Genomic DNA, 24,130 nt, shown 5'->3' with positions numbered 1-24,130 from the left:
GCAACGTGAAGGCAACCCACGCAGAGGATAAACCACTTATGGACGCAGTGGATTAAAGACCTGCAGACAGACTGAGACAGAGACAGGCAGAAGGGGAATAGAAGAGGAGAAATTAATCATTTCAGTTGTTTATTTTCATTGTGTGTGTGTGTGTGCGCACTTTCTGCCAGAAAGAGTCGTGTGTGTGTGTGTGTGTGTGTGTGGCTGCATATATTGTATGCCTGCATAAGGTAGGAGACTGCATTGCTGCTCTCCAGCACCACAGGACAGACGAAAAAAAGGCAGCCAAGCAGAATACCTTATTTGTTTTGCCCGGTTTTACTCTCTCTATGAATTTGTGTTCCACAGCTGTGCGACATAGCACAGGAAAGGTGTGTGTGGGGCTAAGAATGCTCAGAAGATGGAGAAGTCTGAAGTGAGGCAAAGAGTCTGACTTTAAATGTTTTTTGGTTAGATCACCCGAAGCGGAGTGGAAGAAGATTCATTTCAGAGGAGAGTCTTTTTTATGTCAAACATGCCCCAGCTTCTGGTGGGGCTCTGCTGCTGATCAGGGTGGCGTTTGTGTTGGAGGTTTGGAGGATCCAAGGGCTGCCACCGGGGAAACTTCTTGGCTCTGCACCCCAGAGAGGTGGTGGCATCATCAGGTAGGAGGCGGCAGAAGGAGTAGGCCTGAGCGAGAAGCAGGAGCGAGTAGGAGGAAGAGTTCTGCGTTTGTGTCGTAGACTGTGTAGGCAGGCCGACTGAAGGCCGACGGAGCTGCCTGATGGTCGAAACTCCAGCTGGGGGAGGATAATGGCAGCTCTGGCCCCCCTCGCCTCCTCTCTCACCTGCATGAGCCACAAACAAGCTGTGAAGTGCTAGCCAAAGCAACTGAGAGCCCACCAAGAGGATGGTGTGAACAGCGTCTCGCTACCTTTCCCACCTTATCGGGAGAGCCCTGACACAGCTGTGAGGGGCCACGTTCTGTCGTTCACCTCGTTTCTCCTTCTTCTGCTCCGAGCCAGTTGAAAACAGAGGCGCATCTCTTGATTTGTGTGGGAGCTCTCTCCCTCCCACTCCTCCCTCCTCCTCACCCCAACCTCCTCCAACCTACAAACTCAGCTCAATGGATTGCTTCTAGCACCAACCTGTCCTTCTTTTTTCTCCCTTTCTTTTCTTTTTCTTTTCTTTTTCTTTTTGTCGAGGCTTTAGGGGAATTGCCAAGACCTGTTTCATGCATGTCCACTGGCGGCAGGTTCAACTTTGACGATGGGGGGTCATACTGCGGAGGGTGGGAGGAGGGCAAGGCGCATGGCTACGGGATCTGCACAGGACCCAAAGGCCAGGGCGAGTACTGTGGTTCCTGGGCCCACGGCTTTGAACTGTTGGGCGTCTACACTTGGCCCAGCGGGAATACCTACCAGGGCACCTGGGCTCAGGGGAAGAGACATGGCGTGGGCGTTGAGAACAAAGGCCGCTGGGTGTACAAGGGCGAGTGGACGCATGGCTTTAAAGGACGCTACGGTGTGCGGCAGAGCACGGGGACGAGTGGAAAGTACGAGGGGACGTGGAACAACGGCTTACAGGACGGATATGGAACGGAGACGTACTCGGATGGAGGTAAGAGCAACAGGGGAGACACGTGGTCAGATGCATTGTGGGTGTTTGGAGGTTGTTGCTTGTCCGTGTGAAATATTTGACAACTGTCCCCAGTGAAAGCAACATGTTACAGCGTGAAGATTGTTGAGCTGGCAACAGATGTTCAGTAGGAGGAATATTTCCACAGGTTATCTCAGGTCAACCTGAAACACACACACACACATTTATGCAGAGGCAGGCGGCTGAATCAGGACACTCTTTGAACATTTATATATTCATCTCTTTCTTCCTCCTCTTCTTCACTTTCCTCTGCGCGAGGACACATTGTGCATTTTGGGGCCTTTGATTCAGGCCACTCGGTCTTCAGGGATGTGTAAAAGGTTGGTGGGACAGATAAGGACAACAGCTCCCATATAACGAAGCTCAAAGCATTTTGCTTTAGAAAACAAATGAGTGAGAAAGTGCCATCAAATCCACATCTTTACCCCTGATGTCCTCGTTTACAAGCCCGTGAAAAAGGTTTTCCTTGTGTTCTCTGAATTAAACAAAGGCCCAGTTTCCTTGTGTTTGATTTGAATATCGCACTGACATTTCAGAATTAAAGGCTAGATTTGTTAAACCAACATGGTCTCAGAGCTGTCACAAAACAAGTGTTGATTCGTGGTCTCAGACAGGACCTTTTATTATCTATTTCTGAAAAGACAGACAGTGACATGTAAGCTTTCAGGCCCCCGCAACAGCTATAAAACTGATGTGTCTTTTACATCTTGTTTTCTTACTGAACACCTAAACAACATGGTTATGTTTGGACATGAAAATCTACGCGTTTAGGTTTAGGAAACATCCCGGCTCGCCTTAAAGTAGACTCAGACTGTCAGACTGTCTGCTGCATGTTCGACTCCTGCTTTTTCTGGTTTATAAGGCAACAAATGTTTCTGTTTTGTGTTTTTGTGTTGCTTAGTCTGATAAAGAGCAGAAGTGGGACGTGGTACTCGAATGAATATTCTATGGATCATTTATCTTTGCAGAAGTTTTTGTCCAGCAGGTGGAGTTTGCATTAGCGTATTTTTCTTTTCCTTCTGCAAGAGTTAAATCACTTTTGTTTTGCACCTGCTTCCCATTTAGCCATGAGCCATCAACTTCTGGTGCTAAACACGCTTCGGATGCATAAAAACCCATGCCGCTGCATGCCATTTGATATTATCACATGCTGATTTCATCCTCTGCCTTGGGGCTAAGGGGCTCGCTGTCTCGCCAAAGCATTTCTGAAAGTAGCGATTTGATTCCCGAGACTTTTAATCAGGGTAAGGTTTCTAAAGCCACATTTCATTCAGCTTAATACATATAAACTAAACTTCTGTTGTTATGTATAAATATCATAATACTGCAATAAAAAGCCAAAATGTTAATTATTCACGCCATCGTTCATTTAAAGGACTTTGTCATTTGTCGACTATCATCTGAATCAGTGTAACATTTGCCGTGAAATTGAAATCAGTCCCAGTTTGATTCTCTTAGACTGCAGCTCAGTTCAATCACTGTTAATGAAACACACACAATGGGTCTAATAATAGAAACACACATACACACGTGCATTCAATCTGATGGTATGTGTGAGAGTGCAGAACTGACAGCAGCATACATGCGGCTAAAGCTTTGTTACATAACTCTACAATGCTCTCCACGCACACACACACAGTTAATCCTGAGCAGTTGCTAAAATCCACAGACCAGACTTAGTTGATGGGTTGATTCGGGACAAACTAGGAGAGGTCAGCTTGATAGATAACCAGACAGATGGGCTGGATAGACCAATAGATGAACAGAATGGTAGATGAGTGGAGCAGTTAGATAATGAACAGATAATATACAGATGCATCTCTGGAAGGGCGGGTGATTATGATGATTATTATGAGAGATACTCTCTAATCAGGAGCTGAGTGAGATCATTACTGAAAGACAAAAACGGACCTCCCAGAGAGGGGCGTGTTGGAGAATAACTGAAGCTCTGTGAAGTATCTGAACCCACATACGGTAAATGCAGCAGAGATTGGCCTAGTTATGAGTGTTTATCTAGCTCCACCGGTACACAGTGTCCTTATTATGACAGCATGCATCTGTAAGATAAAAATAATTATCTTTGATAGAGTAAGTTACCAACGACACAGAAGAGGAAATTGATCAATAGCTACAAGGTGATAAATCCAGTGTCCAAAGAGGGGATGTATATGATTGGTTTAATGGATAATAAACCTTCCTGACTGTTTTCCTCACAGCTTTATCTTAGCTCAGTGCTAATTTAGACTCTTTTCTCACTGTATCAACTTGATTTTATAGTCTGCAAACATTGTACTGAACTATGATATGGAGAGAGAAGGTCTAAGCCACGCCTAATTTCTTCATATATTTCTAGGAAAACTGGGAAATAGTTGCAGTGATTTACTGAAACATGTTCAAACATGGATATAAATCCAGAACCTGAGGCAGAAACAGAGTTTTTTTTATCAGTTCTCAGCAGCTTTAAAGTGAATATCTGGTCTGAGCTCCTTTATTCTCCAACACAGCCTGAACCCTCTGAGACCAGCTTTCTGTCATTTCTTTAAGGAGTCTTCAGGAATAGTTCTCCAGGCTTCTTGAAGGACATCCCAAAGCTCTTCTTTGGATGTGGGCTGCCTTTTGTTCCGTTCTCTGTCAGATGATCCCACACTGCTTCAATAATGTTGAGGTCCGGGCTCTGGGGAGGATTCATCCCTCCATAAGACCTGTTGCCACTGATTTTCAGTCCACTTCTTGTGTCATTTGGCATAGCTCAGCCTTTTCTCCCTGTTTCCCTTCCTTAAGAATGGCTTCTTGACAGCCACCCTTCCATGGAGACCATTTCTGATGAGGCTTGGGCCAACAGTAGATGGATCAGCTGAAGGTCCAGATGCATCTCTCAGGTCCTGTCAGGTCACAGCTGGATTTTTTCCTCTTTCTTAAGGACATCACTTTCAGATCCTGTTCATCTGCTGTAGATAGTTTTTTAGTCCTGACACTTCTTCTTTTGTCCTCCACTTGTCCAGTTTCCTCAAATGTTTTAAGGACACACTGCACACCATGCTGAGATATGCCAAGTTTTCAGCTAATAGCTCTTTGGGAATCACCTTGTTGCTGCAGAAATGCTATTTTCTGTCTGTCAAACTGTGTTTTCTTTGCTGTTTTTCATAGATGCAACTAAAGAAATGGGAACAAATGATGCGTCTTTATAACAGGTTCCCAGTAACAGGCCCTAAAAATACCATTAAAAAATAATTCTTGAATGATTCATAGGTCAGTCTTAAGTGGGTCAATGAGCAACAAAAACACATTCCTCTTAAAATGATCAGAGGAATGAGCTGAAAATTAGTAATAAATAAATAAAAAGCAGCCAATCCCCAAAGAAAAGCTCTGAAAGAAAGTCTGTCTGCTTGGAATCAAATCCCACTGTCATGTGTTCCTTAGATACAAATGGAAGTTAATGAAACACGGGGAACCTGCAGCTATGGTCCATTCAGCCACGTCCAGTTAGAACAGGAGCCTGGTTCAAACTGCCAGCTGTAAGCCAGACCTGTCAGCTCAGTTAATACAATCAGCCTTTAATGAGGAAATCTTGCAGCTGAAGAGAGAGGGAGCGGCAAAGACAGTTGACCCAGACATTAACTTCTGTAAAGACTGCTGTGGGCATGTCAACATGCTGCCCAACGGTTCCACTACTCTTTGCTAAACCAGGTTTTTCTATTTTCAGCATTTTGCAGACAGAGCTGTGTAGAAATCAGTGTTTCCTGGGGTATTATGGGGTTTATTTCTTTTTTAAAAAGTGAACTCTCCTCCATTCTTCAGTGTGGTTATTGGCTAGTTTTTTGGCTACTCTAATTATATGTTAAAATCACCTCTTTTTACACAGCAGTCACACTTTTTAAGCTTGTTTAGGTTCTAAAAGGCACTTTGTCAGCTATTCACAATGACATGTACAGCTCTTCCTATCAGAGTTATGCACTCTTTGTACAATATGCAGGCCTTTTTCTCCACAGCAAACTAATGAACAGATTTGGAACAATGTGTTTTCCGGGGCAATGTGTCTTACCCGAGGACATTTAGACACTCGGACGCACCGGGGATCGAGCCCACAATCTTCCAGTTAAATGACGACCGCTCCACCAGATGATTCATCGATGCCCCAGTCTGTGTTATTTGTTTCTTATTGTATCTTGATTAGCATCATGATGACGGAGGCGACTTTGTAGATGAGAGATTTGGGTCAGCTGTGAAGTAACTCCACAGGATGACACTTGTTGATGTTTTGGCTCAAGAAAACTTTAAAAACTGGAGGCCACAATTAAAGAAGCTTCGTCTCTTTTCGGTGTATCTTGCGTTCCCAGATAAATTGTGCAGCCTGTAAATGTCAGCGCATATTAAGACAGTTTGATGGGATGTTGTTATGTCTGAGTACCGCTGCTCTCATACTGATGCTGACAGTCCACCTCTGCAACCTCAGGGCTCTGTCATGTCCAATGTAATATCAGTCAAAGCCTTCCAAGGTGCTCTGCTGCCTGCATACTCTGGAAGCACACTGTGCACTTAGAGTCAGCTGCTTCTGCCCTCCATCTACACCCGAAGCCACATTGTGAGGAATCACTCCTCTGTCTTCACCGCTGCCTTTCATTCCTCTCCTACCTTTGCCAACAACCCTGCACACTCTCCTCCCACCTCTCTTCTTCCTCCCTCGCTCAACTGCATTTCCACGGAGCTGCTCTGTACAGTAGGGTTTCCATAGCAACGCTCACAGACATGCAGCAGGTCACTGTGTCACGAGGGACTGAGTGTTCCTCTCCGCTATTGGTTGCCCGACCGGCTCTACGGGGCTCTGATTGGCTGACTCGGCCTTCCGGGCTAATGGTGTTTACTGAGATGAAGAGCTAAGCTGACTGATTACCAACCGCACACACAGAGGCAGAGACAGGCAGCGGAGCAGATAAATGAAAAGACAGCACAGATTCAGTAATCACTTTAGTGAGAAATGGACTCACAAAGAGAGATTACAGCTGTCATTGTATACAACATGGGTAACAGCGAGAGATTACAACAGAAATAGCTGCTGCGTTTGACTCGCTTATATCCCAGAGTCACACCCTCAGAGGCCCACTTTAAACCCTGCTCTAACCCATATGAGGACAAAATACTGAGAGGAAAATGTGTGGCATCACTTATATCTTTGCTGGCGTTCCATTACTTGAGGCTTCTGAAACCCCCTTCATGTCCCATCAGATACACTACGGCGCAGTTTCATTTGGTCCGCATTAACTCACCCAGCGAGGGAGCTTAAGGCTACTGTCACAAGGCCGCTAATAATTCCAGCTTTTGACATAATTGATTAACTTCCCTGACAATAATAGCAACTGAAGAAGCCTTTTGGATGAGAAACATCTTCAGGAACCAGGAGGAAGTCCGGTTGTCCTAATTCAACGCATGGGGTCATTTTTTGGAAGGACACAACCAGAGCAAACTTTAGTGCTTCAATTCGCTTCCAGCCTTTGTGGCCGGATGTGTAAGATATGTGGAGTTTGCCACCAAAACTATATCAGCTGTGTTTTACACTGAGCCTCTTCCTCTGTGGTTGTTTTGATCAGTTTATTCTGACAGCGAATGGAGGTGTAATGCTGTTAAGTCTTGGAGACTTTCATCACCTCTGTCATCTGAAAAGTGCAGGTTGTCAGTTTGATCTCTTGTGTCGTTTGAATGATTTTGATTGCTTTAAGTAAGCGCAGATAAGGAGACAGCAGGCTTGTTGTGAACCTGACATAGAGAGTAAACCTATATCATGTCCATGCTCATGATGATGCTGTGGTCAGAGCAGCATCTGTGTCTGCGTGCCCCCTCTGGGACTCAGTGATGACCGAGCCCTTAATTCTGTTACGCTTCCTGTCATCTATCAGGAGTTTGCACAGTTTCAGAGGTTGAACTCTGAATCCTCGCCGGTGCAGAAGTCCCGCTGCTTTTCCAGGTTTCTCCTTTGTGTTGTTACCCTTCAGCCAATCTTTTCTCCCTTTCTCTTTAAAGATTTTAAACTCTTTAACTTGCCCGATAATGTTCAGCAGCCGTGATGTTTGCTGTATGGTGCTGCCAGCGTGTCAGCTGTCAGGGTAACTCTGCCTGCTGTTTTTTGATTTCCCTCAAACCCGATGACGTCAGTGTTTTGATGAATGTTTGACTTCTGGCGGCTCCGGGTTAGGGAGCTGAAAACGAAAATATTTGCCCCTCTCTGCCCCCAATCTCCTCCCTGTTGCTGAGATGTGCTGTTCAGCTGCTAACATGTGAGAAATTTTAAGTTAGACTAAACAATAAAGTTAATCTTTTTCAAAATATGGAGGCCATAAACTGCCAAAAAGGGCAAAATAAAAACATTTTAAATTTAATGTTCTTTTATATTAATTTACCTTGGTGTAAAGACCCCTGGTTTGTTTTATTTTATGCTTTTTAATTCCTTTCTGTTGTTATTTCTCAAGGCACATTCAGGCAGCCTCCACACTCTGATGCTGATCAATCAATGGGTGAGAATCTGAACCCAGGACTCGTTTAAAGCCTCCTCCGTTGCATTAATGAAGCCTCAAAAGCCTCAAAAAGAAGATGGAATAAATCAAAACAAACAGATAAACAAAGGGGAAGAGAAATGAAGAAACAAGTTCATTTTAAAATGGTGTGAAAATAAGAATAATAATAAATGACAAAAAATAAAGGATAGTTTATTAAACTAATAAAATGATGAATAAGTTAAATAATAAGAAATTTAGACATAAATCTTTTCAGGAATGAATAAAAAACAAATTAAAAATGCTTAAAAGGGTTAATTAAATGAGAAAGTAAGTGAATATTGCATCATTTTAAGAATAAGGTATCCTTACAAAGCCAAATAAAGTTATTTATATTTGAATATAAACTCATTATTTATACACTTATCGAGCCACATATATAGTTTTTTATCTTCCACACGTAAACAGACAAAGTCGTGTGACGTGCGGTCGAAAAAGGATTTAAATGTAACTTGGATTCTTGCTTTTCTAACAGAAACCAGAAGTTCCTTTTCAGCTCTGTATTATGCTGCGTTTTTGTAAGATTTCCTTATTTCTCTCAAACATGCGAATGTGTTGTGCTGCGGTACATTTTCCTGTAATCAGGATCAAGCTGTTCAGCCAATCTGACACTCAGAGAAACAGCAGTCACCAATAAAAAGCAGTGAAGCAGAACATTGAACAGATAAAGACACAATATTACTCGGTATGAACCGTATCCAGTAAAGTCCAGATTAATCCAGCCTCAGTCCTTGGTGAAACTGTCTTTCGGTGTGATATTTATCTGCTCCAGCTGCTTTAAACTCATAGGTTTTCATCCGATGTGTGACTCAACGTGAACTCAACCTGTTGTATTTGAACTAAAGCTAAAGTACCGATGAGATCATCAGATAACGGTGTTAAAACCAGCCGACTGTCCCTCCTCTGCGGGTCTGTTTCACGAAATTTCAGAGCAGATAAATAATCCTCAAATAGAAATCTGCAAGACTCGGACAGAAAAAGGGTCTCAGCTCAATCTTTTAAACGGATAACAGTCTCATTTATGCAGGCAGAGGTTTAGCTTTGATCCGAGCTCCGCTGCTTTCGGCCATCGTCTGTCCTGCTTGTGTTGCACATGCCTGTCTGGCTGTTTTGACCTGTCCTTACCTGCCTGTCTGGTTGCAGTTTTTCTCCCCGCTTCATATATTAGCTCATCCTCTGGAGGATCCTGGCAAAATTCTCTGATTTTTGTCGTTAATAAATCTGTATTACAATCAGCATTACGTCATGTAATACAACATTCTCCCTTTCTATTTTCCCGCAAACTTGCTCTATTTGTGGCCCAACGAAATACTCAGAATTGTCACTTGAATTCTGTGTTTTTGTTCAATTTCCAGGACATTGCTAATCCGCACCTCTTCTGCTACCACAACACGTCCTCTGCAGGCTTCAGCTTATGTAATGCTGGTTTGATGTTTGTAGTGAGGATTAGTGCTGCAGTCTGAAACATAAAAAACTCCAAATATCTGTGTTGGAAGTCTGCCCTGCTCCACTGCTGATGCAGTACTAACCGCACAGCCTAATGAGGGAGTTTGCTCAGTAGGTGCTAGTGATGCTACAGAGTCACGGCTCTGGGAGGGAGGGAAGAGGATCCACAGTCCATGTTTTACTTTTGCTGAAATAGTTTGATTATCTGCGTTTTTTTTCCTCATGGTTTGAATTTATTTCTTCATTGTTACAATATAAAAAAACATCATCCATCGTTTAGTCGAGATCTATTGATTCCATCAGGTTAGTCTTGGTTTACTTGTGTTCTTTGATTTAGCAAAGTTCCTGTTTTACTTTTACTCGGTACTTGCCTCATATACATATTAGCTTAATATAGGTTTTATTTATTGTTGCAGTTTGGGTTGCTTTACTTCCTGTGTTATTTTGTAGAACCTACAAACATGCCTGTCTCTCTTTTACACCTGGGTTCAGTTCCCGGTTGTACAAAAGTCTTCAGTCTAGCCTGGTTTGTTTACATTTAGCTTTCAAGGAGCCAGACTCTCTGAAACATCCAAAATGTCTGAAGGAGTGGTATCGCAGGTCGTCCCTCCCTGCTGCTGTTAGACTGTACAACCAGCACTGACCACAATGCACATTTTACATGTTAAAAAGAGCACAATGTGCAATTTCATCCCTATCATTTGCAATATCTCCATGTACAATCACTGCAACACTGTAAATACGTTATAAATATCAATCCATACTTATTCCGTTTGCATATATTCTGGCTGCTAAAGTGATTCGTTCCATATTGAATGTGGTGTAATCAACACAATCGCTGCACATTCACAAATATAAAATTAGGTATATGCCAATTTTTTTCTATCTTACTGTCCTTGCTGCTAAAAAAGGATTATATTATCTTATCTTGTAACTTTTAAAGTGGTCATGAGCAACAGTTTTCTGAAGGTCCTCTAAAATTTTTCTTTGGACATTGGCTCCTTTTTTCTCTTTTTCTAAAGATAACACAGTTTGACAGACAGAAAATAGGATTTCTGCAGCAACAAGGTGATTCCCAAAGAGCTATTAGCTGAAAACTTGGCATATCTCAGCATGGTGTGCAGTGTGTCCTTAAAACATTTGAGGAAACTGGACAAGTGGAGGACAAAAGAAGAAGTGTCAGGCCTAAAAAACTATCTACAGCAGATGAAGAGGATCTGAAAGTGATGTCCTTAAGAAAGAGGAAAAAATCCAGCTGTGACCTGACAGGACCTGAGAGATGCATCTGGACCTTCAGCTGATCCATCTACTGTTGGCCCAAGCCTCATCAGAAATGGTCTCCATGGAAGGGTGGCTGTCAAGAAGCCATTCTTAAGGAAGGGAAACAGGGAGAAAAGGCTGAGCTGTGCCAAATGACACAAGAAGTGGACTGAAAATCAGTGGCAACAGGTCTTATGGAGGGATGAATCCTCCCCAGAGCCCGGACCTCAACATTATTGAAGCAGTGTGGGATCATCTGACAGAGAACGGAACAAAAGGCAGCCCACATCCAAAGAAGAGCTTTGGGATGTCCTTCAAGAAGCCTGGAGAACTATTCCTGAAGACTCCTTAAAGAAATGACAGAAAGCTGGTCTCAGAGGGTTCAGGCTGTGTTGGAGAATAAAGGAGCTCAGACCAGATATTCACTTTAAAGCTGCTGAGGACTGATCAAACTCTGTTTTCACCTTCATTACTTTAGTACTTTTTTATGTGGATGATACGCACGTTTATGTTTGCACATGCTTCAGTGAAGCAGGATGCATCTATCTCCTATTTTCCTGACAATATATAAAAATTAGTGGTGGTTCAAGATTTTTGAACAATATTGAACACAGTTCATTTTTCTTTCTTCTACTTTAGATCGTTAATTCGATCATTGTTTGCTCTTTTCCTGATTTGTTCTTATTCATTTGGGCTTTATCTAAATGTCTGGTTTTTTTTTAGGAAGCTTTTCACTTCAGAGTTTTTTTCAGTTCACAGGTTTATCAAACTCAGTGTCCTGCATTTAAAGATTTAAAGAGAAATTGTTGATAATATTGTGGATTGCTTAAAACAATGTTATTGATTATATGGTTATATGGAAACCTCCAGTCGCAATAACAGGTCTTAAACACAAAGAAAAGCCTCATCGTGTCTGATCTTACATCTTTTATACACACAAAGTGCATGTGCTAACAGGGCACAACAGCACATTTATAATACATAGAATAAACATGCTCAGCTCTTGCCAGCTTGTGTTACTCTGTGCTCTCTCCTTGTAAGTGTTGACCACCACAAATCGATATTTCAAAGCGTAAAGCTGCCTAAAAAGCAACACACAAGCACTACAACTCTATGATAACTGGTTGAAAGTTATAGCTGTCGTCAGAAAACAAACAAACTGTAAAAGCTGTATCTAAGTATTTTGACATGTCTTAAAGCGCTGTATCCTCAGAATGAAACAGACTTTGAGAGGCAGATGGTTAAAAACCTCGAAACAGAGAACAGATACGTACATTTGTTAAAGAGACAATTATGAATTCAGCCCGGGGGTCGGCACATGATCGAATCGCTGTGCCTCTATGATGTTTCCGCAGCTTTGATCTCGCTGCTTAAACTCTTTTCGTGCGACTGCCTAATGCCCGCAGTCGCCGCAGCCCAAGTTAGACGCCCATATGATTTCAGAGCGCTTCCTGTTGGCCCTCCAGGCAGAATCAGTGAAATTGTTTTGGCATGTAAGCTGTGAAGCGGATTCTCCTCACAACACTTTAGGCCTGGGGTTGAGGCCTTGTCACATTCACAAGTCTGTTTTTTCTAAATGCGTCTGTGACAGGTTCATAGTGAGCATCAGGAGCTAATCTAATGTTGCACATCTCTCTTGTCAGAGAGTAGGTTAAACATTGAGGCTGGTTTTATGACTTTATATAAACAGCTTCTGCCATTCCACTTATTTTCTCCAGAAAATTGAAAATAGTTTTGTTACAAGAAGAAAATCGCTGCAAACAGCCAGCTCCTTACTGTATTTTTAAGCACCACGGAGAGCGACAGGCAGACTTGGAAAAAGCAGCCTGCTGCTTCACTGAATATTTCATTTACTCAGGCATTGCTGATTAAGGGGTTATATACGCTTCCAAGAAATCATAGAAAACAAAAGCCCACATGCTGCTTCACATAGATTTACTCATTTCAGTTTCTCAGGTACACAAGGCTGTAACTGAAGAAGTCAGCAACACTGCAGCCCTGAATAAATCTTATCCTCCTGAGGGCCGTAAGGTTCAGATTCAGATGTGTGTTTCAGGAAAGTCTTGACCCCTCTTACATGGTTAGCTGGAAGGATTGTGTGAGCTGTATTTTGTTAGCTTTTATTACTCTCTACAGTACGTTCACATTTAATGGAGCTGACGCAACATATTCAAGATACTGAGAAGTAATATTCAGGTTGATGTCCAGTGACTTTATCCAGTACTTTTCAATTAACAGCTTTATTTATATAGCATATTTCATATAAGTTTAATGCAAAGTGCTTTAAAGAGCAAAGCGAGGCTTTAAAAGACACGTGGAATAAAAACTATGATAAAAATAAGTGATTAGCAACACTTATACTTGTTAATCACGGTTTTATTTCTAAGATAAGGCAGAGCTTGGCCATCAAGGATTTTAAATGCTATTGTAAGATCGCTATGAAGTCAATATAGAGAGGCTAACATGGGAGAAATGTGATTTCTGTAAGTCAGTACTCTTGACGCAGCATTTTTGATTAATAGAAATATTTTCAAGGAATTAATTGGACACTTGGCTAAAATGGCATTGCAGTAGTCCAGCCAAGATGGATTGAATGCATGGACCAGTTTTTCCGCATTGCTTTAAGAGATGATACTCTTATTTTTTGTCATATATACATCAAGGAGGCTGCAATAGACACTGGTTTAATTAATTCATTTATTTAGAGACAAATCCTGATAAAAAATTACTCCAAAGTTCCCTGCACTGGTAGAAGAGGTAATGCCATCCAGGTTAACAATGATTGAATAATAAGTGTCTAAGATTTTTTCAGGACCATAATTACCTTGTTCTTGAATTAATTATTAAGTAGAGAAAAGGGTAATCCAGGCCTTCAGATCTCCATGACATACCTGTAACTTCAGTAACTGATACATTTCCTCAAGCTTCATTGATAAATAGAGCCAAGTGTCATAAGCTTAAAAGTGGAAATGCTTGCCATGTTTTCTGAGAATACAAGAACGGTCCGTTCAGTTTCATCTCATAAGTTCTCGTAAGTAATTTCCAAGTTTCCAGGTTGTCAGGAAACCCACCCCCGAGAAGTCAGATTTCCAACTTGAGAAATTGGCCCCAACCAGTCAAAATCCAACATGGCGGCCTCACTCATAAAAAAGTGATGAGAACTGCTGATCTGTCAACGCTTCTATCAGTATGTATCTGTCAGGAACCGTGGGGATTTAGGACACAGATGCAGGGTCTCTTGGGTTCAGAAGGTTTATTTAAATAAATAAACACAAACAGAGCAATGCAGGGCGATCTCCAAGCAGCGCAAAAGAAAAAGGCTATAAAACTCCTGAGCGCTCTCCTCCGTACCTATGGTGGAGAAGGAGCGCAGCTATGAAATTTACAAAACATAAAACTCTCCACGCTGGGAGGAAAACAGAAAAGCTATGAATAGTTAACAAAACAAAGACGCGCTCTCCTAACGAGGCGGAGTAAAACAAAAGACGCACTCTTCCAAAACAGAGGCTCTATGAAAATTTAACTTAAAGCTCTCCTTTAACGGAGGCGACTATGACAAGTAAGAACAAAAATATCTCCTTGAAAATGGAGGAACAACCAAGGCTATGAAACTTACCTTATACAATAAATAAACTATGGCTATGAACAATTTACAAATGAGACAGCACTGCAGGCTCGTGGTTTCTATGGCACATGGAAGACACAAAGGGCCGGTAATGTAGCTCATGAGAAGACAACACACTGGCGACGAGACAAGGGAAACGCAGACTATTTGAACACATGAGGGACCAAGGGGAACAGGTGGAAACACTTGGGAATCAGGGAAGACAATCAGACGCATGACACGGGAGGACAAGATCATTGACTTTTCAAAATAAAATAGGAAATGACGAGACAAGACATGAAACAGAACGTAAATCGTGACAGTATCTGATAGAATCAGTCACAAATGCCCCACTGTGCAACTTCTATGGTGTATTGTTTCTAATGTGTTGTTAGATTCAGGTTTTTATTTGTCACATGCATAAATACAAGATCAACACGCAATGAAATGTTTCTGAATTCTAAACTTGTATTGCTGACATGAGCTTGACTGATCGATGGACAAACCCTACTGATTTTCTGATCTTTTTTGCTTATTTCAGTTGCCACTGAGCCTGGGCGAAAAGGCAGAGTAGCTCTGGATAGGTAGTGAGTCCATCCCAGGGCCTCAGCATTAATATGCTGTAGTTTATTAATGTAATATGTGTATAAAACACCGGCAAGTTGTTAATTCACTTTAATGTTTATATGTGAAATGTGTATGTGCTTCACCATGTCTTTCCAATTAGCCGTTACTTCCACTAAATATTTGGATGAAGACAGGCTAGCTTCCTGCTTGTTTTTAAGTCATGATGCTATGCTAAGCTAAGCTAAGCTAAACTAATTGTTTTCTGGTCCCAATAAAAGGTTTTTAGTCATTGATCTTTAGTTTTCTACTTTTAGTTTTTCAGAGATATTCCATAGTTAAGTTGTGGTTGGAATTTTGTTTAGCTGTGTGCAGCTTCTCTGTCCTGCTTTGTCTTTTGTATTTTTCCAATTTTGAGCCCAGGTAGGCTGCAAATAGCCTGCTAAGTCTTAGCATGTAGCATAGATATAGGATGATTCACTTTATAAACCCCATTTTTTTCAGTAATCTTATTATATATAGCCGCTCAGTTTCTTCTCCTTCTGCAGTGTCAGCACAAGTGCTTTCACTCTGAAACTTTCTCACAAGTTTCAGGCCTCTGTTTCACAGCATTCTGATGATAATTTAATGAAATGGTCATCTCATCAAGCTGTGGCGGAAGTGTTTGTTTGTTTGCGAGTACGCATGTGTGTTTCTCTTTGAACTATCCGTCATATGCCCACACAGCTGTGTTCTGACATGATTACAAAGGCCTGGCCAGATGTGCTGGCCATCTGTCTCTGACATAGACTCTGTATGCGTGTGCCTTTGTGTGTGTGTGAGGGTTTGAGGGATAACAGGCTGCATATAGTCCTGATGACAGGGGTAGTTTCAGATATAACACCACTTCACACTTTTGAAAGCTGTGTCTGCGCTCGCTGTGCTCGTGTGAAAGCGTGTCTCAGTGTGCGATGGGCTTAAAAGGTTGACTTCATTCAGGACTTCCCATTTTACTGACACTTTAGCCCACAAGGGAAGTGTTTGTGCGTATTTGCAATAGAGATGGAGAACGTGGTTGCAGACCTTATATGGTCATGTAGTCGGGAGTGTTTGCTATAGAATGAATCAGAGTGCTGTTACATCAGAGGTACGGGCAGGCGGGATGGATCACTTGCTCTTCGATTGGAACACACACTTCCGCTTTAGTGTAAGCGAGACAGAGAGGAATAATGGAAACACACTCAGATGCCCTACTTTTCATGTAAGGGCTGTGATGCAGCAGGGAATGCGGGTGGTGCAGAAAGATGGTGTGAATGAATGGGCGTGACAAGAGAAAGCCAGTCCCATGTACGCCTCCCAAACACAATACACAAAAATGTGAGCAGAACAACAAATCAGAAACAACCTCATAGTTGATGAATGTTTTAGTTTTCTTGCCTCTTCGATGTCATTAGTTTTTATTCTCTTATGGTCAAACAAAATAAAAGCACAAATCGCCTCCAGTACGCAAACATCTTGAGCAACCCCATCATTTCCTTATACACTACCATGAAAACAGGATATAGGTTAGATGTACCGTAAATATAAATACAGAAAATAAAGCAGAAACAGAGTTTTTTTTATCAGTTCTCAGCAGCTTTAAAGTGAATCCCAGACATTTAGATAAAGCCAAAATGAATAAGAACAAATCAGGAAAAGAGCAAACAATGATCGAATTAACGATCTAAAGTAGAAGAAAGAAAAATTAACTGTGTTCAATATTGTTCAAAAATCTTGAACCACCACTAATGTTTATATATTGTCAGGAAAATAGGAGATAGATGCATCCTGCTTCACTGAAGCATGTGCAAACATAAACGTGCGTATCATCCACATAAAAAAGTACTGAAGTAATGAAGGTGAAAACAGAGTTTGATCAGTTCTCAGCAGCTTTAAAGTGAATATCTGGTCTGAGCTCCTTTATTCTCCAGCACAGCCTGAACCCTCTGAGACAAGCTTTCTGTCATTTCTTTAAGGAGTCTTCAGGAATAGTTCTCCAGGCTTCTTGAAGGACATCCCAAAGCTCTTCTTTGGATGTGGGCTGCCTTTTGTTCCGTTCTCTGTCAGATGATCCCACACTGCTTCAATAATGTTGAGGTCCGGGCTCTGGGGAGGATTCATCCCTCCATAAGACCTGTTGCCACTGATTTTCAGTCCACTTCTTGTGTCATTTGGCATAGCTCAGCCTTTTCTCCCTGTTTCCCTTCCTTAAGAATGGCTTCTTGACAGCCACCCTTCCATGCAGACCATTTCTGATGAGGCTTGGGCCAACAGTAGATGGATCAGCTGAAGGTCCAGATGCATCTCTCAGGTCCTGTCAGGTCACAGCTGGATTTTTTCCTCTTTCTTAAGGACATCACTTTCAGATCCTGTTCATCTGCTGTAGATAGTTTTTTAGGCCTGACACTTCTTCTTTTGTCCTCCACTTGTCCAGTTTCCTCAAATGTTTTAAGGACACACTGCACCATGTTCTGTTTGCTTATTTAGGAGCTACTTCAGTTAGCATTAGTCCAGCCCTTCTGACCTATTTTTTGTTATCATCGTAACTTTTTCTTAAACCGGAATAAGTCTCTCTGAGATAAAAGATTTCTATTGCTAGAAGGTCCTGGTCTTTCATGCTGTCGGGTTTATTAGCTCTGACACAAGCAGGGCATTAAAGTATATTCTTAAACTTAGGAAACAACCTGGGTTATGTCCTCTTTAAACAGCTCTGATCACCGCTTTCATTCAGTCATGGCTGGGCAGTGAACATATTGAAGACATATTTAAGGGATATTTATGTGTTTGCAGCACCATGTGTAAATCAAACCTAATACATATTTGTTTTGCTTTCTCTAAAGGGACATTTCAGGGCCAGTGGGTTGGCGGGATGCGTCATGGTTATGGAGTCCGTCAGAGTGTCCCGTACGGCATGGCGGCCGTCATCCGCTCCCCTCTGCGTACCTCCATAAACTCTCTCCGCTCCGGTTCAGAGCACAGCAATGGTACAGCTCTGCTTGACCGGACAGGGGCGGTGGTTCCTGGTCCTCCTGCGGTCCCTGGCACTTTGACCACCAGTGTCTCCATGTGTAGCACAGGCAGCAGCGGCAGCAGCCCCGCGGTGTCCCGTGGAGGCTTTGTGCTGACCGCACAAAGTGAGGCTGAGCTGCTGAAGGGGAAGAGGAAGGGCGGGCTGTTTCGGAGGTCCATTCTGTCTGGTCTCAAGCTGAGGAAGTCGGAGTCCAGGAGCTCTCTGGCCTCACAGAGGTCCAAACAGAGCTCATTTAGGAGTGAGGCTGGGATGAGCACCGTGTCCTCTGCTGCATCCGATATCAACTCAACTATCAGGTAAAGACAACACAGTCACAGATAATGTTTATAAGACGATGAAAGCTGTGGTTTTATTTTAGAATATGTACACAATTCAGTGATAAATCAGCATTCAGAGCGCATACTGTCAAAAATCCACAATTAACTCAAAATAAAGCCGCCTGAGAGCCACATCTCAATCATGATTCACAAGTTATACACACATTATGTCATCATACATCACTCCTGATGGGGAAAAAACATCTGGATACATTGTGCAGCGTACTCACACTTTAAATGTTCCTCTGATTTTTAGACAATCCACCAAACTCCTGGTTGTTAAACATGGACAAATCATATTTTCACGCTGCCGTCATCATGGCCAACATAATTTACAGTTTAAGAGATTGATTAAAATTGATTTGCGGAGGTTAGGGCACACAAAGTAGAATTATACCAAATAAACCAGAGAAAACACAAAACAGGTGTCCAAAATGTGTTGGAGTCACAGTAAGGGCACAGAGATAGTTTTCCACAGCTGTGCAACATGATTTTTAAAGCCTTGAAATGGTGATAAATCAAAAAGTTTAGATTTATTTGTGATGTCCAAAAAGTAATTTCACAATTTTGAGCCTTTATTGGTAAACCTTAACATTTTATGTTGTGGACCAACGCAGTTTTTAACTAATTCTGTGTCCGTCCTTTGAGTCTTTAATCCCTTTAATTTTCTATAGAATGAATGAAGGAATTAATAGAACATTTAAAATAAAATCATCACTCCCTGCTTCTCGCATCATCAAGGAATGTTTATCACACTAAGTATGAAACAACATTTTTAGTTTTGTTGGGTTGCGTCAGCAGTGATTCATTCACTTTTATTGTAAGAAGAATGCATGCGATGACTGTGGGTCGTGTTCAGTTGAGACTGGCGTCTTCTGAGATAATGTGATGACGCAGTATGAAGGGAAACTGCCCTTCATCCAGAGGACACAGATTCCAGGAAACAGCAAACACCTGCTCTTCTTAACTGACTTCAAAGTGGATTGGCATGCAAACCGTCGGGCACTTTGGGTCAAATGAAATATCAACTGGTCAGCTGGCCTGGATCCTGTTAAAACATGCCCTGCCCCATTTGTTGCACGCACATCAGCATTTATAGCCTTAATGTAAGGAATCAGACATCAAGTTCAAAGTACGTTGAATTGAGGGACCTTATTCTTAAAGGAATCAATTAGAAGACAACGAGAGTCAGCAGCTCTTAACTTGTTTGTTGGCGAAGTTCCTGACAGCAGCTTATCGCGTCTGATTAAGTATCAGCAAGGCTTTAAACGTGCGCAGAGATGCTTCTTTAAGGCCTGAAATCAGTGGCTGGTGCGTGTTATGAACATATTATAGAAAAAAAAATAAAACATGCAACAGGTGATCATAAATCTAATAAACAGACAAACGGGGAAGTTGTTTAAGATGCATTTTTTCCTCGAGACATCCTGAAAAAGTTTCATGACTCTAGTTTCTTATTGTTTTCGGTCATTATAATGAGACTTTCCTAAGGTCAAGTTGGCCTGTTAACAAAAAAAGAACAAATAAAACACCTGTTTTTAAAGGTCTTACAACATTAATTAATCATGAGCAAAATCAACCATCTTCTGCTTTGAATCTGCCGAGCATCAGCCACAGCCTCAGAGCGGTGAGGTCAGAGGTCAGACAGCTCATATGTTGGAGGAACCCATCCTGAGGACTCACTGGCTGCATTTTTACAGCATCTTTACATGCACGGTTAGAAACCAGTTAAATGAGAAGCAGGCTCATTTCGAGCCCTGTCACAAAGCTTTGATCTGAGAAGTGCAGCCCGGTCCGATCACGGGCTCGGCCCTGGCAGCGCGTGCACGGCTTCGGCCCTGGCAGCGCGTGCACGGCTTCGGCCCTGGCAGCGCGTGCACGGCTTCATTCACTGCAGGGTTGATTTAAGAAGGTGAGCAGGGATCTCACATGTCCACATAAAGAGGTTTTCACCCAGACTCCGTTTAAGAGAAATGAGAAGGAAGGGCGTTTATTTACAAAAGGTCATTTAAAAGTGAGTGGCGGAGGTGAGTGTCACGGCCTCGGGACACAGGTGCAGGTCGGTTCAGATTCATTATAGGAACGAAGCACAGCAAGGCAGGATGAGGATCTCCTCACAGAGCAAAAATCCTAAACACTTTCCTCTAGAACTATAGCTGAGGACGAGTGCAGCTTTGAAAGTTAACATGAACAAAAAACCTCTCCACTCCAGGAGGAAAACAGAAAAGCTTTGAACGATAACAAAACAAGGTCACGCTCTCCTATTGAGGCAGATTTAAACAAGGATGCTCTCTTAGAAAACCGAGGCGCTATGAAATGTTAACTATTAACTTAAAGCTCGTCTTTAAAGGTCTTAAAGAACACAACACAAAACCGCTCCACTAGGAGAGGGACTAAACATTACAAATCAAAACTCTCCAAAAACAACTTACCGTGAGTTAATAAATACATAAACTATGGATAAATTACACATAAATATGCTCTGCAGGAGAGTCGCTCGACTGCAGGCTCGAGGCAAGACTGTGATTCAGGACGCGACATACTGGCACAGGACAAAGGAAACGCATTGAACACATGAGGGACCAAAGGGAACAGGTGGAAACACTTTGGGAATCAGGGAAGACAATCTGACGCTTGACACGGGAGGAAGGGCAAGATACCTGAAACGAGAGGAGAAAGTTAGTGATATTTCAAATTAAATTGGAAATGATGAGACAAGACATGGAACAGAACATAAATCGTGACAGTAAGGAGACTATGCTTCCAGGTAAAAGGCAACTGGAGAAACGCGCTGATCGGGTCAGAAAAGCATGGTAATTAAGATAATGCTCGGTACATAAGGAGCTTTAAACACAGCCAGACATTACGAGTTAACGCAGCTGAACATTTTAACAAAGGTGAAGGGGAGGCTTCGAAAGCTCTGCATCATGATGAGAAGACGAGAAAGCAACCATGCCTCCACCACCAGTCCACTCAGGAAGTCTGCAAAGAGAAAAATCATCTCCAAACAGGACTGTGACGACCCAGACACACCGACCATAACAGCAAACATCATGCTTTGGAGTTCATTTCAACATATGACCCTCACAAGGCAGCTGGAGAGGAAATGGATGAAAAATCTTTGAAGTTTGAAGCCATCTGGAGGCTCTTTATTTATCTTCCCTGTTTTCATTCATTCACTAATAACCTTTGGTTTCACTTGCTGTTTAGCAAGTTTTAAGCGACACAATTAGGTTTAGGAAATTATTAGAATTTCAATCTAACATGACACAAAAACTGTGAATTTTCACCAGGCGCCTTCAGAAGTGACACCAGAGACTAATTTTCTGACAAAACAGCAGCTTATGAGGCCGTTAAAACATGCCACTCACTGATAAATGTCCACCAACAGTTTAACAGATGATGGAGCACACAAGAGTAAAGTAGTTGGATATGTTGGAACCTGTCATTGGAATGAATTATACAGTAAAATGTTAATTTATCATCTGTATCTTTGCTGAAATTTTGAAACCAGGCTAACCACCTCCTGTGTGACCACGAATCAGTCTTCATCTCACTCATATTTTCCTAAAATACGAGCAATAAGAGCAGAGTTTTATGTGCGCACTACTCAGGTTATCATTTAAAGAGCTGTTGAAATAAAATCATCCTTTTTTAAACTTGTTTTCTCTTGTGGAAAGCTGACTTTAACTGTGCATGATATGTAAAAGTTTTCTGACCTTCTGTGATAGATTAATTTAACTTTTTGTGTCTCCAGAAGTTTGTTGCATCTAAAAATGTTTGCTTCACACCAACAACACTTTTTCTCTCTGCAGCCTCGGAGACGCAGATGCTGAGTTGGCTGTGGTGGACGACGATGTGGACGCCACGGCCACGGAGACCTACAACGGGGAGTGGAAGAACGACAAGCGGACCGGGTTCGGTGTGAGTCGGCGGTCCGACGGGCTGCAGTACGAGGGCGAGTGGCTCAGCAACAAACGGCACGGCTATGGCTGCACCACGTTCCCTGACGGCACCAAGGAGGAGGGGAAGTACAAGCAGAACATCCTGGTGAGCGGCAAGAGGAAGAACCTGATCCCCCTCCGGGCCAGTAAGATCCGGGAGAAGGTGGACCGAGCCGTGGCGGAGGCGCAGAGGGCGGCAGACATCGCCCGGCAGAAGGCTGATATCGCCCTGTCCAGGTGAGATCTCCATCTCTGTTTGTCTTTGTCTCTTTTCTTTAGAAGTAACATGTGCTGGCAGCTGTTGGTCCCCTGAAGCTGCCCAGGCTCAGCAGGAGAAAGTGAACTCTATGTCTTTTACATTATACACCATTATTTATTGATGCCTCTGATGAGAGGTGTCAGGTTGGCCTTTGGAGGCTGCTCTCAATCCAAGAGACCAGACCAGGCAATTTTTAGTCCAAATAATAATAATAATGTGTATAAAAGAACTTTTGAGTAAGAAAACAGCTAATTGCTTCTTTATGGATTGAGCAACATCTTGATAAGTGAATATTTTTCTTAATGGGACTCAAACTTGGCTCTTTTGCACCCGTCTCCCACCTGCTTAGAAGCATGTTTGACCATATAATAATTACATTTATGATTGTTACAGTTTTGGAAGGCAAACCAAGCATATAATGAGTTTGTAGCGCAGACTGCGGTTTGATTTCACACTCTTCCATTTTGTGTTGTGGACCAATGTGGCCAAAGAGATCAACTTTGATGCTAAATAAGATCAGCAGGGTTCCTCTGCCCGCTGTACCTTTATGTGTACCCGTGTCTTCACTGTGGACTTAACACTACATCAGCAAGTTTAGCCGCAGTGCTACGTTCTTCCAAATACAGGCTAATACTCTTTATCTCACAGGGACTCATTAAATATCATCCAGCGTCAGCAGTGTTTCTGCTCCTTCTCCAGCAGTCTACGTATAAAGACAGCAATATTACCTCTGGGCTGACGTAGTTGTTCCAGGACTTTCACTAATGTTAATACTGCAGCTTCATGTGCTTTGATTATCATATGATCATCTGTACCCTTCCTTCACATCTGTTCATCAAGTCCACCCCCAGGAGAAGAGTGCGCCGCCCCTACACACTTGTAGATGGCTCTGGTCCATGTTGTAATTTAGATCAATGGCAGATTAAGAGCAGGATTAAGGTTAACGTGAAATTAGAGTTAAGGGGGTTATGGCACAAGTGAAAGAACAAGTGAAGCGCGACTGTCTGGAGCTCTTAAAGCTGCTGTGCAGAAAGGAAATGAGAGTCAGCTCTCATTATAAATGCTGATTTGATTTCAACATTGAGCACATCAGAGTTTGGGATGTTAATGTGGCCAGAGCCGCTGTTTTGTCAAGGTTTTTTACTAAAGTCCCATCCCCCAGTTATTCTACATCCTCTAACAGATAACCTGCTCCAACCAGTTCTAAAATACCAAGGAAAGTATCTGTGTTCTTGAATGGTTATACTGGTGTTTAAGCTGAACACCCCTGACATCCAAAGCCCTGAGTATGAACAAGCTTACAAAAGTGACTGGTTGAATCTCCACAGGATTAATCTGTGTGATGAAACTGAAAGAAACCGAATAGCTGAATCAATCCTTGATTAGCTCGCTATGAAACACGACCCGGTTCACATTCTGCTACTGTTTGTTTAAACTGTCCGTTATCTGCTAACAGTATCTCTGTAATCTGGACAGAAAAGCACAGCAAGAGAGGTTTGATGAG

At 42.3% G+C, this 24,130-nt stretch overlaps 1 protein-coding gene across 1 annotated transcript in view; it reads left to right on the top strand.

Annotated features, from left to right (window-relative positions):
• The first annotated feature begins 957 nt into the window (after positions 1 to 957).
• The window catches only part of jph3b (junctophilin 3b), a 50,441-nt gene continuing 27,268 nt past the window's right edge, over positions 958 to 24,130 (top strand). Inside the window, exons 1-3 of the mRNA XM_072386694.1 lie at positions 958 to 1,599; positions 17,916 to 18,402; positions 22,239 to 22,604. Coding sequence (XP_072242795.1) covers positions 1,218 to 1,599; positions 17,916 to 18,402; positions 22,239 to 22,604 — 1,235 coding nt within the window. The 5' untranslated portion in view covers positions 958 to 1,217. The remainder of the gene's footprint in view (positions 1,600 to 17,915; positions 18,403 to 22,238; positions 22,605 to 24,130) is intronic.

This window comes from Leuresthes tenuis, unplaced genomic scaffold (genome assembly GCF_036924035.1).
Source record: "Leuresthes tenuis unplaced genomic scaffold, fLeuTen1.0.hap1 SCAF_5, whole genome shotgun sequence".
Taxonomy (NCBI): domain Eukaryota; kingdom Metazoa; phylum Chordata; class Actinopteri; order Atheriniformes; family Atherinopsidae; genus Leuresthes; species Leuresthes tenuis.
Note: the sequence above shows the minus strand (reverse complement) of the source record. Positions and strands in the feature narration are given on the sequence as shown.